Here is a 13,890-nt window from a genome sequence, read left to right as displayed (position 1 = left end):
ATCTGCTACTGTGGGCAAGAATCCCTTAGAAGAAATGGAGTAGCCATCATATTAAGCAAAAGAGTTCAGAATGCAGTACTTTGATGCAATCTCAAAAACGATGGAATGATCTCTGTTCATCTCCAAGGCAAACCATTCAATATCAGAGTAGTCCAGGTTTATGCTCCAAGCAGTAATGCTGAAGAAGCTGAACTTGAACGGTTCTATGAAGACCTGCAAGGCCTTCTAGAACAGCCAAAAAAGATGTCTTTATCATTTCAGGTGTTCAGTTCAGTTCAGTTCAGTCGCTCAGTCGTGTCCGGCTCTTTGCAACCCCATGAATCGCTGCACACCAGGCCTCCCTGTCCATCACCAACTCCTGGAGTTCACTCAGACTCACATCCATCGAGTCGGTGATGCCATCCAGCCATCTCATCCTCTGTTGTCCCCTTTTCCTCCTGCCTCCAATCCCTCCCAGCATCAGAGTCTTTTCCAATGAGTCGACTGGAATGCAAAAGTAGGAAGTCAAGAAACACCTGGAGTAATGGGCAAATTTGGCCTTGGGGTACAGAATGAAGTAGGGCAAAGGCTAACAGTTTTTTCAAGAGAATGCATTGGTCATAGCAAACTCCTCTTCCAACAACACAAGAGAAGACTCTACACATGGACATCACCAAATGGTCAATACCAAAATAAGATTGATTATATTCTTCGTAGCCAAAGATGGAAAAGCTCTATACAGCCAGTGAAAACAAGACCGGGAACTTAGTCCCCTTCTCCGCCTGCCCTCAATTTTCCCCTGCATCAGGGTCTTTTCAAATGAGTCAGCTCTTTGCACGAGGTGGCCAAAGTATTGGAGTTTCAGCCTCTGTCCTTCCAATGATCACCCAGGACTGATCTCCATACAGTCCAAGGAAATCTCAAGAGTCTTCTCCAACACGGCTGTTCAGTACTCAGCTTTCTTCACAGTCCAACTCTCACATCCATACATGACCACTGGAAAAACCAAAGCCTTGACTAGATGGATCTTTGTTGGAAAAGTAATGTCTCTGCTTTTGAATATGCTATCCAGGTTGGTCATAACTTTTCTTCCAAGGAGTAAGCGTCTTTTAATTTCATGGCTGCAATCACCGTCTGCAGTGATTTTGGAGTCCCAAAAGATAAAGTCTGACACTGTTTCCACTGTTTCCCCATCTATTTCCCATGAAGTGATGGGACCGGATGCCATGATCTTTGTTTTCTGAATGTTGAGCTTTAGGCCAACTTTTTCACTCTCCTCTTTCACTTTCATCAAGAGGCTTTTTAGTTCCTCTTCACTTTCTGCCATAAGGGTGGTGTCATCTGCATATCTGAGGTGATTGATATTTCTCCCAGCAATCTTGATTCCAGCTTGTGTTTCATCCAGCCCAGCATTTTGCATGATGTACTCTGCATATAAGTTAAATAAGCAGGGTGACAATATACAGCCTTGATGTACTCCTTTTCCTATTTGGAACTAGTCTGTTGTTCCATATCCAGTTCTAACTGTTGCTTCCTGACCTGCATATAGGTTTCTCAAGAGGCAGGTCAGGTGGTCTGGTATTCCCATCTCTTTCAGTATTTTCCATGATTTATTGTGATCCACACAGTCAAAGGCTTTGGCATTATCAATAAAGCAGAAATGGATGTTTTTCTGGAACTCTCTTGCTTTTTCCATGATCCAGTGATGTTGGCAATTTGATATCTGGTTCCTCTGCCTTTTCTAAAACTAGCTTGTACATCAGGAAGTTCACAGTTCACGTATTGCTGAAGCCTGGCTTGGAGAATTTTGAGCATTACTTTACTAGTATGTGAGAAGAGTGCAATTGTGTGGTAGTTTGAGCATTCTTTGGCATTGCCTTTCTAAGGGATTGGAATGAAAACTGACCTTTTCCAGTCCTTTGGCCACTGGTTTTCCAAATTTGTTGGCATATTCAGTGCAGCACTTTCACAGCATCATCTTTCAGGATTTGAAATAGCTCAACTGGAATTCCATTACCTCCAGTAGCTTTGTTGGTAGTGATGCTTTCTAAGGCCCACTTGACTTCATATTCCAGGATGTCTGGCTGTAGGTGAGTGATCACACGATTGTGATTATCTGGGTCGTGAAGCTCTTTTTTGTACACTTCTCCTGTGTATTCTTGCCACCTCTTCTTAATATCTTCTGCTTCTGTTAGGTCCCTACCATTTCTGCCCTTTATCAAGCCCATCTTTGTATGAAATGTTCCCTTGGTATCTCTAATTTTCTTGAAGAGATCTCTAGTCCTTCCCATTCTGTTTTTTTCCTCTGTTTCTTTGCATTGATCGCTGAGGAAGGGTTTCTTATCTCTCCTTGCTATTCTTTGGAACTCTGCATTCAGATGCTTATATCTTTCCTTTTCTCCTTTGCTTTTCACTTCAACAATACTTCATTTCAAAAAGAGTTAAGAAAGAAAGACCAAGAGGAAGTAACCAATAAAACTGATGAAATAAAATGATTTGAGTTTGTACTATTTTATGCAAATAAGTTGGAAAACCTGGGTGAAACTGATAGCAATACAATACAGTACAATACAATAAAATACTTTTGATCAAAGTTGTGCTGAAGAAATAAAGCAAAGAACTACTCTCTGGAAAAAGTAATTAATAAGTTCAGATGATTTTATAGGAGAGTCAAAAAATAAAAGAGAAATTTGTGGAAATAGAAAAATATCCAGTTTTCCCTACATAAGAAATGTTACATTTGTGGCTGAATCTGAGAAAGACTGTGTAGAAAAGGAAAAGGAAACTAGAGATGAACTTCCTTATAAATATTGATACAAAAATATTAATTAAAATATCAGCAGATAGAATCCAACTGCATTATGAAAACAATCCACCATGAACAAATGGGATTATCCAATGAATGGAAATGTGGTTCAGTTATGTGAAATCCTTCAATTTAAATCACCAAATTAACAGATCAAAGGAAAAAAATAACACATTTTTTTTCCAGTAAAAAGGCTTTTGCCACCAATTGTCCATAAAGCACTCAAATAAGAACTGATTGTAATTGATATGTGTACTTCATTCCTAGAGTCAGCATCTTACTTAAGGGATAAACAGTAAACAACTACCATCAAGATCAAAAATAAGGCAAGAGTATTCATTGCCTTAGATTGTGTCTGCTCAGAAGCAGATCCTGAGTCGAGATTTTGAAAGGTCAAATATTACAAAAGTAGTCTATTTCCTGCAGAGTGCCACTGAAGCTCATTTCAGTTCAGTTCAGTTCAGTCACTCAGTTGTGTCCGACTCTTTGTGACCCTATGAACTGTAGCATGCCAGGTCTCCCTGTCCATCACCAACTCTTGAAGTCCACCCAAACCCATGTCCATTGAGTCGGTGATGCCATCCAACCATCTCATCTTCTGTCATCTCCTTCTCTTCCTGCCTTCAATCTTTCCCAGCATCAGTGTCTTTCCAGATGAGTCAGCTCTTCGCATCAGGTAGCCAAAGTATTGGAGTTTCAGTTTTAACATCAGTCCTTCCAATGAATATTCAGGACTGATTTCCTTTAGGATGGACTGGTTGGATCTCCTGGCAGTCCAAGGGACTCTCAGGAGTCTTCTCCAACACCACAGTTCAAAAGCATCAATTCTTTGGCACCCAGCATTCCTTATAGTCCAACTCTCACATCCATACATGACCACTGGAAAAACCATAGCCTTGACTAGACATGGGAGGGCATCTAAAAATGGCTGAATCTAGAGGCCTTAAACTTCACTTTAGGCCTTTCTCTTACCTTCTTTAGATCCTGCTCTTCTCCTCTTCACTGGTCTGGTTCTTTCTATTTTTGTGTTTAATATGTATTTATTTGGTTGCGTCTGGTCTTAGTTGCAGCATGTGGGATCTTTTGTTGCAGTAGACTGACTCTCTAGTTATGGCAGGCAGGCAGGCTCATTAGTTGCTCCAAGGCATGTGGGATCTTAGTTCTCTGACCAGGGATAAAACCTGTGACCCCTGCATCTCAAGGCAGATTCTTAATCACAGGACCACGAGGGAAATCTCTGGCCTGGTTCTTTCTTCTGCAGAAGGCTCTGTTCATTTGGCTGGGAAGATGGCACAGTTCAGTTCAGTTCAGTTCAGTCACTCAGTCATGTACGACTTTTTGCAGATGGGGAAACAGTGCAAACAGTGTCAGACTTTATTTTGGGAGGTTCCAAAATCACTGCAGATGGTGACTGTAGCCATGAAATTAAAAGATGCTTACTCCTTGGAAGAAAAGTTATGACCAATCTAGATAGCATATTTAAAAGCAGAGACGTTACTTTACCAACAAAGGTCCATCAAGGCTATGGTTTTTCAGTGTTCATGTATGGATGTGAGAGTTTGACTGTGAAGAAGGCTGAGCGCTGAAGAATTGATGCTTTTGAACCGTGGTGTTGGAGAAGACTCTTGAGAGTCCCTTGGACTGGAAAGAGATCCAACCAGTCCATACTGAAGGAGATCAGCCATGAGATTTCTTTGGAGGGAATGATGCTGAAGCTGAAACTCCAGTACTTTGGCCACCTCATGTGAAGAAGATCATCTAGACAGATAATACCTCCCAAGAGGAATAGAAAGCAGGTATGCTGAATATGAGAGGTAATTTAGATAGACAACCTAAAGGCTGTTAATTGCATCATTCCCTTGTCCATTCTTCTGGATGTATATATGGCCCCAGGCACATAGGTTTGTAAGTGAACTCTGACATAACCATGTCACAAACAGCACTACCTTGATATCTGCCTCTTAGTTTTTAGTGGAACAGCATTATCAGATCATTCACAGAAGGAAGAGTCTCCTTCCTCAAACATTATCATGCAGTTTGGGGATCCAGAGGTGTGGGATGGTCATGATCAATTAACTTTCCCCAATAATGGGAAAAAAGGGGGGGCTTCCCTGGTGACTCAGATGGTAAAGAATCTGCCTGCAATGCAAGAGACCCAGGTTTGATCCCTGGGTCAGGAAGATCCCCTGGAGAAGAGAATGGCAACTCACTCCAGTATCCTTGCCTGGAGAACTCCATGGACAGAGGTATAGTCCATGGGGTCTCAAAGAGTCAGGACCTGACTGACCAAATAACACTTTCACTTTTTCACTTTCAAGAGCAAAAATGGCCATGGTGCTCATAGCATTAACTCTTTCCTCTTGTAGTAAACGTGAAATTATAGATATGTGGTTATTACTGTATTAGTTATCTTCCCTGTGTAACAAATTAGCCCAAATTTAGCAACTTAGACAACAACACTTATCTTACAGTTTCTGATTGTCGGTGGGGTGAGGGCAAGAAGGTGGTCAGGAATCAGGAGATGGCTTAACTAGGTGCCTCTAGCTCAGATTGTCTCACAGGTTGTGATGAAGGTATTGGCCAGAACTGTAGTCATCTGAAGATTCATTTGGAGGAGGATTTGCTTCCAAGCTCACTCACATGGCTGGTGACAAGCCTCAGAAGATCCACTTCCAGGCTCACTCAGAGATACAATTTCCTTGCCATGTGGATCTCTCCAAAGGGCCATCAATAACATGACTGGCTTACCTCAAAACCTCAGAAAGAGTGAGAAAGACAGCAAAACAAAACAGGCAAGTTGGAAGGCACAGTCTACTGGTAATTTAACCTTCAAGTTAAATTCCACCATTTTTGAAGCTTTTTACTCATTAGAAGTGAATTATTAGGTTGAACCCAGACTCAGGGCTTCCCTGTTGGCTCAGTGGTAAAGAATACATTGCCTTCTCCATAACACACTGCTAGAAGTATTTAAACAGTGAAGCCCAACATGAGTCCCTAGGCAGAATGCAGGAACTGAATAGAGAAGTGGATTTCGAGATATTAAGTATGCTATCGGTGTGAAGAGTTCTTCAAAAAGCAAAATAAATTATGAGTGCTAGAATTTGAATAATGACTCTGGTTTACTATTTTTGTAATCTTCTATATACCCTAATTTAATGTATAAAATATAGATGTAATAATGGTAGCTAAGTTCAGAGGGTTGTGAAAATTGAAAGAGATTTTTGAAAAAAATTTAGCAGGGTGCTTGGAATATAACAGGGTTTCACAAATCTAACTAATCTTGGGTCTTTTGTTTTCCTTTCAGAATGCACTCTCTATTCTAACCCTTTAAGTATCCTCTGAGGATTTGAAGAAACAAAGACTCTTTAACCATTAGGCATCTGTCTCTCCCTGAAATCTGGAACACTCTAGAGACCAGAGCACAGACAAAAGTCTGTCTCTGGAGGAGTTACAGTGTTTGGTTGCTGGGCAGAGGCCAAGGGAAACTGGGGTGTCCAGGGGAAAGGCAGGATGATAGAGAATCTAAACTGGGAAGAGGGCCCCATTTAGGCCCCCTCTTGACCACGGGGCTCAAGAGACCCCCGTGGGAGGTCTTTGAAAGAGACAGCACTCCTCACTATGCCTCTGTGTTATTCATATCTGATCTTGTGTTGCTTCTCCTGATGGCTCCTGTATAAATCCCCTTTCTTTTGAATGAAAGAAATATGGACCACCATAGGAAGTCAAATAGAGAAAACTCCAGGGATGTGAGTAACTAACCTGGGGACTGGGTGTTGGGCTTGACAAAGTCTCAAAGCCAGGGTCACCCTAGAAAGGAGGATATAAGCCTTCAGTGTGTTAGTCACTCAGTTGTGTTTGACTCTTTGCAAACCCATGGACTGTAGCTCGCCAGGTTCCTCTGTCCATGAGATTCTCTAGGCAAAAATATTGGAATGGGTTGCCATTTCCTTCTTTAAGGGATCTTCTTGACACAGGAATAGAACTCAGATCTCCTGCATTGTAGGTGGATTCTTTACGAGAAGACCATGAGCCCACAACCCAATTAAAAAGGGCTGTTCAGGTCTAGTGGGTACTGCTCATACCAAGATCACATCTGGAAGTGACAGGACAATTAGGGAAGGAAAAGGAACAGGAATACATGACTATTTTGGTTCAAAGCTGAGAGAGGAAGGGGTAAGTCTAACCTTGAGGTGATGGAGAGAAGGTTTTCAGGGACTAGGGGGGTTTCAGAGAATAGAAACTGAGAAGTAGGGCTGATTGGGAGCATGTGCATTTGGTCATAGAGGAGAGGCATTGTTATAAACACAAAGGTTCCATTCGACTGAATTATGCATTACTACTTTTACCTTTTGATGTTGTTCAGTCGCTAAGTCCTGTCCGACTCTTTGCAATCCCATGAACTCTAACCTGCCCAGCTCCTCTGTTCATGGGATTTCCCAGGCAAGAATAGTGGAATGGATTGCCATTTCCTTCTCCTGGGGATCTTCCTGGACCAGGGATTGATCAAAGACTCTGCTCCTGCATTGGCAGGTGGATTCCTTACCACTGAGCCACCACAGAAGCATGCTTTTACCTTTAAGACAATTTTAATTTGAATTACTTCCCATCCTTTAAATAGGAATAAAAAAATCTTCATATACCCTATGATTTAGTTAAGTGACTTGTTTTAGTTTTTCTCTAGTAATTGACTTTTCAGATCTTCCCGTGAATGTCTCTGCAAGGTTGAAGGCAGAGACAGGTTCTGGGCTGGAAATGTCTTAGGAGAGCTTGGCTAGACCTTTCTGAAAAACAGTGCACTTCAACAACCAGAAAGCAATTGTCTCTGCATATTGATCTGGGTAGTGGCCATGAGGATGTGTTTATATGCTGACTTTACAAAACTTTATCAACTACACGTCTTCTGTGCATTTTACAGTATGTATATCACATGCTATGTGCTCAGTAAGTAGCTCAGTTGTGTCTGACTCTTTCAGACCCCATGCACTATAACCCACTAGGCTCCTCTGTCCATGGGAATTTTCTGGGCAAAAATACTGGAGTTGCCGTTTCCTATCCAGGGGATCTTCCCGACCCAGGGATTGAACCCGCATCTCTTGTATCTCCTGCATTGGCAGGCAGATTCCTTACCATTGTGCCAGCTGGGAAGCCCATGTATACCATACTTCAAAAACTTAACCAAAAATATTAGAAACCAAGCAGTGATGTTAAGTGTTTGGATAGGTCAAGTAAAATAAAGACTGAAAAGAAAACACTGGATTGGCCATATGTCATTGATGAAGATGATTGTTGAACTTAGCAAGAAAATTTTCAGTAGCAGTAGATTGAAGAGTAAAAAAAATGGCCAACCAAATCAATTATCCTGTCACTTGAAAGGACTAATAAGTTATGTAAACATCTAGCAGTGCTAATCAAGAAGGAAAAGGAATGAGGGGAGAAAATCTCTCAAAAGAATGAAAGGTATGAGGATAATTTGCCAGGGTTAGAGAGAGGAAAGATGGGCAAGCATTAGCTCAGACTGCCCATAGAAGAAAGGAAGATTTATACAGAGCAGAGATGCAGAGAGGAAGACCTTGGATGAGAAGTGAGTTAAGGGAGGAAGAATTCTGGTTCTTCAAACTCTTTTTTTGACTATTTGAGGAATGATGCTCAACCTTGAGTTTGTAGCATCCAGGAAACATACAGAAATCTTAAGGATATCCTGAAAAACTTTTTTTTTTAACTCTGCATTATTTTTCTACTTCAGAAAGCTTTCCCTTCTCCTCTCATGATCTATCACTGAAGATGTTTCAGTGGCTAGACACAGCAAGATTCTCTGATCATGAAACATACCATTACATCACTCATTCTCTTTCATTATAAGGCATTTCTTATGTTCAGGGTTTTAGTTTGTCTGTTTAAACAAACACTACAGTTTGCAACCATATATATCCCAGAAATATGGCTTTTTAGAAAACTTCAGAGGACTCTCATCAAGGCTGCTGTTGGCACCTCAGTGTGGAATCAGTTAGTGGTAGACACTCTAGGGGATAAATGGAAGGGTAACATATATTTACGTGTTACCTGGTTAGACTTGAGAACCAGGTAAACGTTTGTCTAATGAAATATAATTTTAGTTGCTCCGTCATGTCTGACCCTTTGTGACCCCATGGACTGTAGCCTGCCAGGTTCCTCTGTCTATGAGATTTACCCCTTCTCTAGGGGATCTTCCTGACCCAGGGATCAAACCTGGGTCTCCTGCTTTTCAGGTGGATTCTTTACTGTCTAAGCCATTAGGGAAGCCCAATGTTTGTTTAGTGCTTGGCTAAAAAAGAAAATGGTACAGTAGCTGATTGGATTCTGAAACCAGTACTCCATCAATCTTATCTACTTAAATCTTTAGGGAAAATCCAGTCTGATGAGAAATCCAAGAAGGGTCAAGAATCCAAAACCATTGCAGATAGTGACTGCAGCTATGAAATTAAGACACCTACTCCTTGGAAGAAAAGCTATGACAAAACTAGACAGCATATTAAAAAGCAGAGACATTACTTTGCCAACAAAGGTCCATATAGTCAAAGGTATGGTTTTTCCAATAGTCATGTATGGATGTGAGAGCTGGACCATAGAGTAGGTTGAGTGCTGAAGAATTGATGCTTTTGAACTGTGGTTCTGGAGAAGACTCTTGAGAGTCTCTTGGACTTTAAGCAGGTCAAACAGGTCAACCCTAAAGGAAATCAACCCTGAATAGTCACTGGAAGGACTGATGCTGAAGTTGAAGCTCCAATAATTTGGCTACCTGATGTGAAGAGCTGACTCATTAGAAAAGACCCCGATGCTGGGAAAGATAGAAAGCAGGAGGAGAAGGAGATGACAGAGGACAAGATGGTTGGATGGAATCACTGACTCAATGGACATGAGTTTGAGCAAGCTCCAGGAGTTGGTGATGGACAGGGAGGCCTGGTGTGCTGCAGTCCATGGGGTTACAAACAGTGGGACATGACTGAGCGACTGAACAACAACAAGTGAAGACAGTGTCCAGGGATATGGAAAGTTCTTAGCCTATATGCCCCTGACTGAGGGGAGGGATAGGAGGTGAATGATAACAATAAGCTAGTGTTCAGGGTTAGCAAATAACCACTCTTCATATGAGATTGCTTGGAAAGAGTCCTCAGGCTATAAATGAATATTGTAAAGTAAACACACTCACACAATTGGTGCGGTAAACCACTAGCTTAATGTCTTGAGAAATGCAATATTAAGGCACTGAGAGGTTGAGGAAGGAAAAGATACAAAATGTTACTTGTCCAATCTTAAGAAATTTCACACAACAATTATTAAATATTATGAACTGAACATACAAAAGTAAAACAAAAAATCTTTCTTTTGTTTCTGTTTCATCCATCCATTCATTCAACCATTTGCTATAACGAGTACATATATGTACTTTTAATGGATGTGTACACAACAGCTGTGGGTCACACTCTTGGCATAAGGGATAAGGTCATGAACAAGACACACATAACTGAATATAAGAAAATCACAGGTAGAGTACTTAAAAGGTCAATTTAGGTCCCTCTGAGGTCAGCATGGATGAGTCCTTCTATGTAATTTAGGTTTGGCATGGGATGGGTCAGGAAGTAGACAAGACTTCCCAAAGGATGTAACTCAAGATCTTTGAATAATGATAGAAATTAGTAAGGCAACGAATACTGAGAATGATGGAAGGTAGAGCAGGAAAACTTTGTCACATATCAGTTCCTTAAACCTGTGGCCCACTGAGTTGAGAATAACATCAGGCCCTTTTAACACCAGAGCTGGGAACATGTCATACAGGATTGTATCCCTTTCTTACCTAATTTTATACATTAACAGGAAAGCAGTCTCATCTGTGATGCTGGGGTCACCCTACAACCATACAATAGAAGCTCCTGCTACCTTCATCCTGATGGGTATCCCAGGTTTGCAGTCCCCTCATCTTTGGCTGGCTCTCTCACTGAGCACCATGTATACCACAGCACTGTTAGGAAACACCCTCATAGTGACCGTCATCTGGGTGGATTCCACTCTACAGGAGCCCATGTACTGCTTCCTGTGTGTTCTGGCTGCCGTGGACATGGTTATGGCCTCCTCGGTGGTGCCCAAGATGGTGAGCATCTTCTCCTCAGGAGACAACGCCATCAGCTTTAATGCTTGTTTCACTCAGATGTATTTTGTCCATGCAGCCACAGCTGTGGAGACGGGGCTGCTGCTGGCCATGGCTTTTGACCGCTATGTGGCCATCTGTAAGCCCCTACACTATAAGAGAATTCTCACACCTCGGGTGATGCTGGAAATGAATGTGACCATCATCATCAGAGCTATTATATCGATGACTCCACTGAGCTGGATGGTGAGTCATCTGCCCTTCTGTGGCTCCAACGTGGTTCTCCATTCCTACTGTGAGCACATGGCTGTGGCCAAGTTGGCTTGTGCCGACCCCAGGCCCAGTAGTCTTTATAGCCTGATTGTTTCCTCCATTATTGTGGGTTCTGATGTGGCCTTTATTGCTGCCTCTTATATCCTGATTCTCCAGGCAGTATTCAGTCTCTCCTCAAAGAATGCTCAGTTAAAAGCATTAAGTACATGTGGCTCCCATGTGGGGGTTATGGCTCTGTACTACCTGCCTGGGATGGCATCCATCTATGTGGCCTGGCTGGGGGAGGACATAGTGCCATTGTGCACCCAAGTGCTATTAGCCGACTTCTATCTGATCATCCCACCATCTTTGAACCCCATCATCTATGGCCTAAGGACGAAGCAAATACGGAAGCGAACATGGGGCCTGCTGATTCACTGCCTATTTAACCACTCCAACGTGGGTTCAGGAATTCAGGCCCTTGAGCAAACCAGACAACTTCAAAGATGCCCTAGATAACCTGGACAGTTTGGTTTACCTGACACCATACAAGGTCTAAGCAAAGAAGCTATGAAGTTTAACTTTACCTTACTATTCAATTTCTAGCAAGGATGTCAATGAAATGATTTATTTTCTGATGAACATAATGGTTTGAATAAACTAGTATTTGAATCAGAGAGAAATCTGAGCAGAGAATATAGATTTGGATTTTTCTTTCCTTATATTCTGACCTACATTTCCAATTTAATATCCTACCAGACCCTCTGCAGAAGGAACCAACTGTTGGGTGCAATGTCTGATTGATTTTCTCACAACTGTTCTCCTTATATGATTATATGGAAGCAACTGTTAATATATAGTACACTGACCTCTGGGCTATTGATGAATCCACTCAACTTGGATCATGTGCTCATAGCTGGAACAGAGTCTGTCTCCAGTCAAAATGGATTCCAGCTTATCTGAGAAGATGTAAACTTGGGATCACTGATGGTGGCCATTTTCTAACACATGTACTTGGAAAGTGAAATCTGTTCAAAAATTGGTTCTTTGGTTCCAATTCATTTTGAACACACAAGTACATCCCTGTTATTATGTACTATAAGATGTACCTCTATTTCCTATGTACCTAGTATTGTACAGGAAGTTGGAATGGTGTCCTAATCACCAGCTTTTGTTTGTAAACAATGGAAGCTAAGGCAATGTGAGTTTGCTTTTATTTTCTCCTTTCAGAAAGTCTTAATTTCTATAGTCAGTATATGTTAAAGAGAAAGGGATTTCATATGTAAGAGATACATATATTTGACTCTGGTGTATTTGAAAATCTTCATAAAATATAGTTTCCAAATAAGAGTTGATGGCAAGTTACTGTACCTGTGTCTTAATATTTCCTTTGTACTGATGGGGAAACAATGCTAATTATAAAATGCATTGAAGATTAAATTTCAAAATGAGCACATAAAACAATGCCTTGCATACATGCTGTGCATACTTTAAAATATACCCAATAATGCCTAATTTCATAATTTTAAGGGGTAGTCATAGGTACTGTTGATATTGTAAACCTGAGTAGATAAGCATGTACAAAGTAACTGTTCCAAAGAGATCTGATGTTCAACCACCCAGCAGCCATCAGTTCAGTCCAGTTCAGTCACTCATTCGTGTCCGACTCCTTGCAACCCCATGAATCGCAGCACGCCAGGCCTCCCTGTCCATCAACAACTCCTGGAGTTCACTCAGACTCACGGCCATCGAGTCAGTGATGCCATCCAGCCATCTCATCCTCTGTCGTCCCCTTCTTCTCCTGCCCCCATCTCTCCCAGCATCAAAGTCTTTTCCAATGAGTCAACTCTTTGCATGAGGTAGCCAAAGTACTGGAGTTTCAGCTTTAGCATCATTCCTTCCAAAGAAATCCCAGGGCTGATCTCCTTCAAAATGGACTGGTTGGATCTCCTTGCAGTCCAAGGGACTCTCAAGAGTCTTCTCCAACACCACAGTTCAAAAGCATCAATTCTTCGGTGCTCAGCCTTCTTCACAGTCCAACTCTCACATCCATACATGACTACTGGAAAAACCATAGCCTTGCTAGATGGACCTTAGTCGGCAAAGTAATGTCTCTGCTTTTGAATATGCTATCTAGGTTAATCATAACTTTTCTTCCAAAGAGTAAGCGTGTTTTAATTTCAACCTAGCAGCCATAGATTTTCCTAATATTGCTATTATTTACTTGCTTAGAATGAATTCTATTCCTGAAAATCAAACAAGTAGGAATCAATCTCTAAAAATCAGATAAACTTATTTTGGGCCTTGTTTTCTTTTCAGAATATGTGTTATATTCTTCTATTAGTTATCCTCTGAGGACATGAAACAAACTCTCTTCCACTAAGCACCTGTCTCTCCCTGCAATCTGGAAAGCTCCCTTGGGCCAGAGAACAGGGAAAAATAATTCACTGGAGGAGTTATAGTGTTTGGCTGCTGGGCAGAGAACAAGGGAAGCTGGGGTGTCCAGGGGAAAAGCAGGGTGATAGAGAATCTGAAGGGAAAGAAGGTTCCCAAAGGGAGGGCTCTGAAAGTGACAACACTCCTCATCGTGCCTCCATGTTGTTCATATTTGATCTTGTGTTGCTCCTCCTGAAGGGTCCTGTATAAATCCCCCTTCTTTGGGGTGAAAGAACCAGAGGAAGTCAAATAGAGAAAACTCCAGGGATGTGAGTAACTAACCTGGGGACTGGGT

General features: G+C 41.6%; 1 protein-coding gene across 1 annotated transcript in view; it reads left to right on the top strand.

The window, feature by feature from the left end:
* The first annotated feature begins 10,655 nt into the window (after positions 1-10,655).
* The window catches only part of LOC120876692 (olfactory receptor 52I2-like), a 3,679-nt gene continuing 444 nt past the window's right edge, over positions 10,656-13,890 (top strand). Inside the window, exon 1 of the mRNA XM_040258665.1 lies at positions 10,656-11,468. Within this exon, the coding sequence (XP_040114599.1) occupies positions 10,656-11,468 (813 nt within the window). The remainder of the gene's footprint in view (positions 11,469-13,890) is intronic.

Source organism: Oryx dammah, unplaced genomic scaffold (assembly GCF_014754425.2).
Source record: "Oryx dammah isolate SB20612 unplaced genomic scaffold, SCBI_Odam_1.1 HiC_scaffold_17, whole genome shotgun sequence".
Lineage (NCBI taxonomy): Eukaryota > Metazoa > Chordata > Mammalia > Artiodactyla > Bovidae > Oryx > Oryx dammah.
Note: the sequence above shows the minus strand (reverse complement) of the source record. Positions and strands in the feature narration are given on the sequence as shown.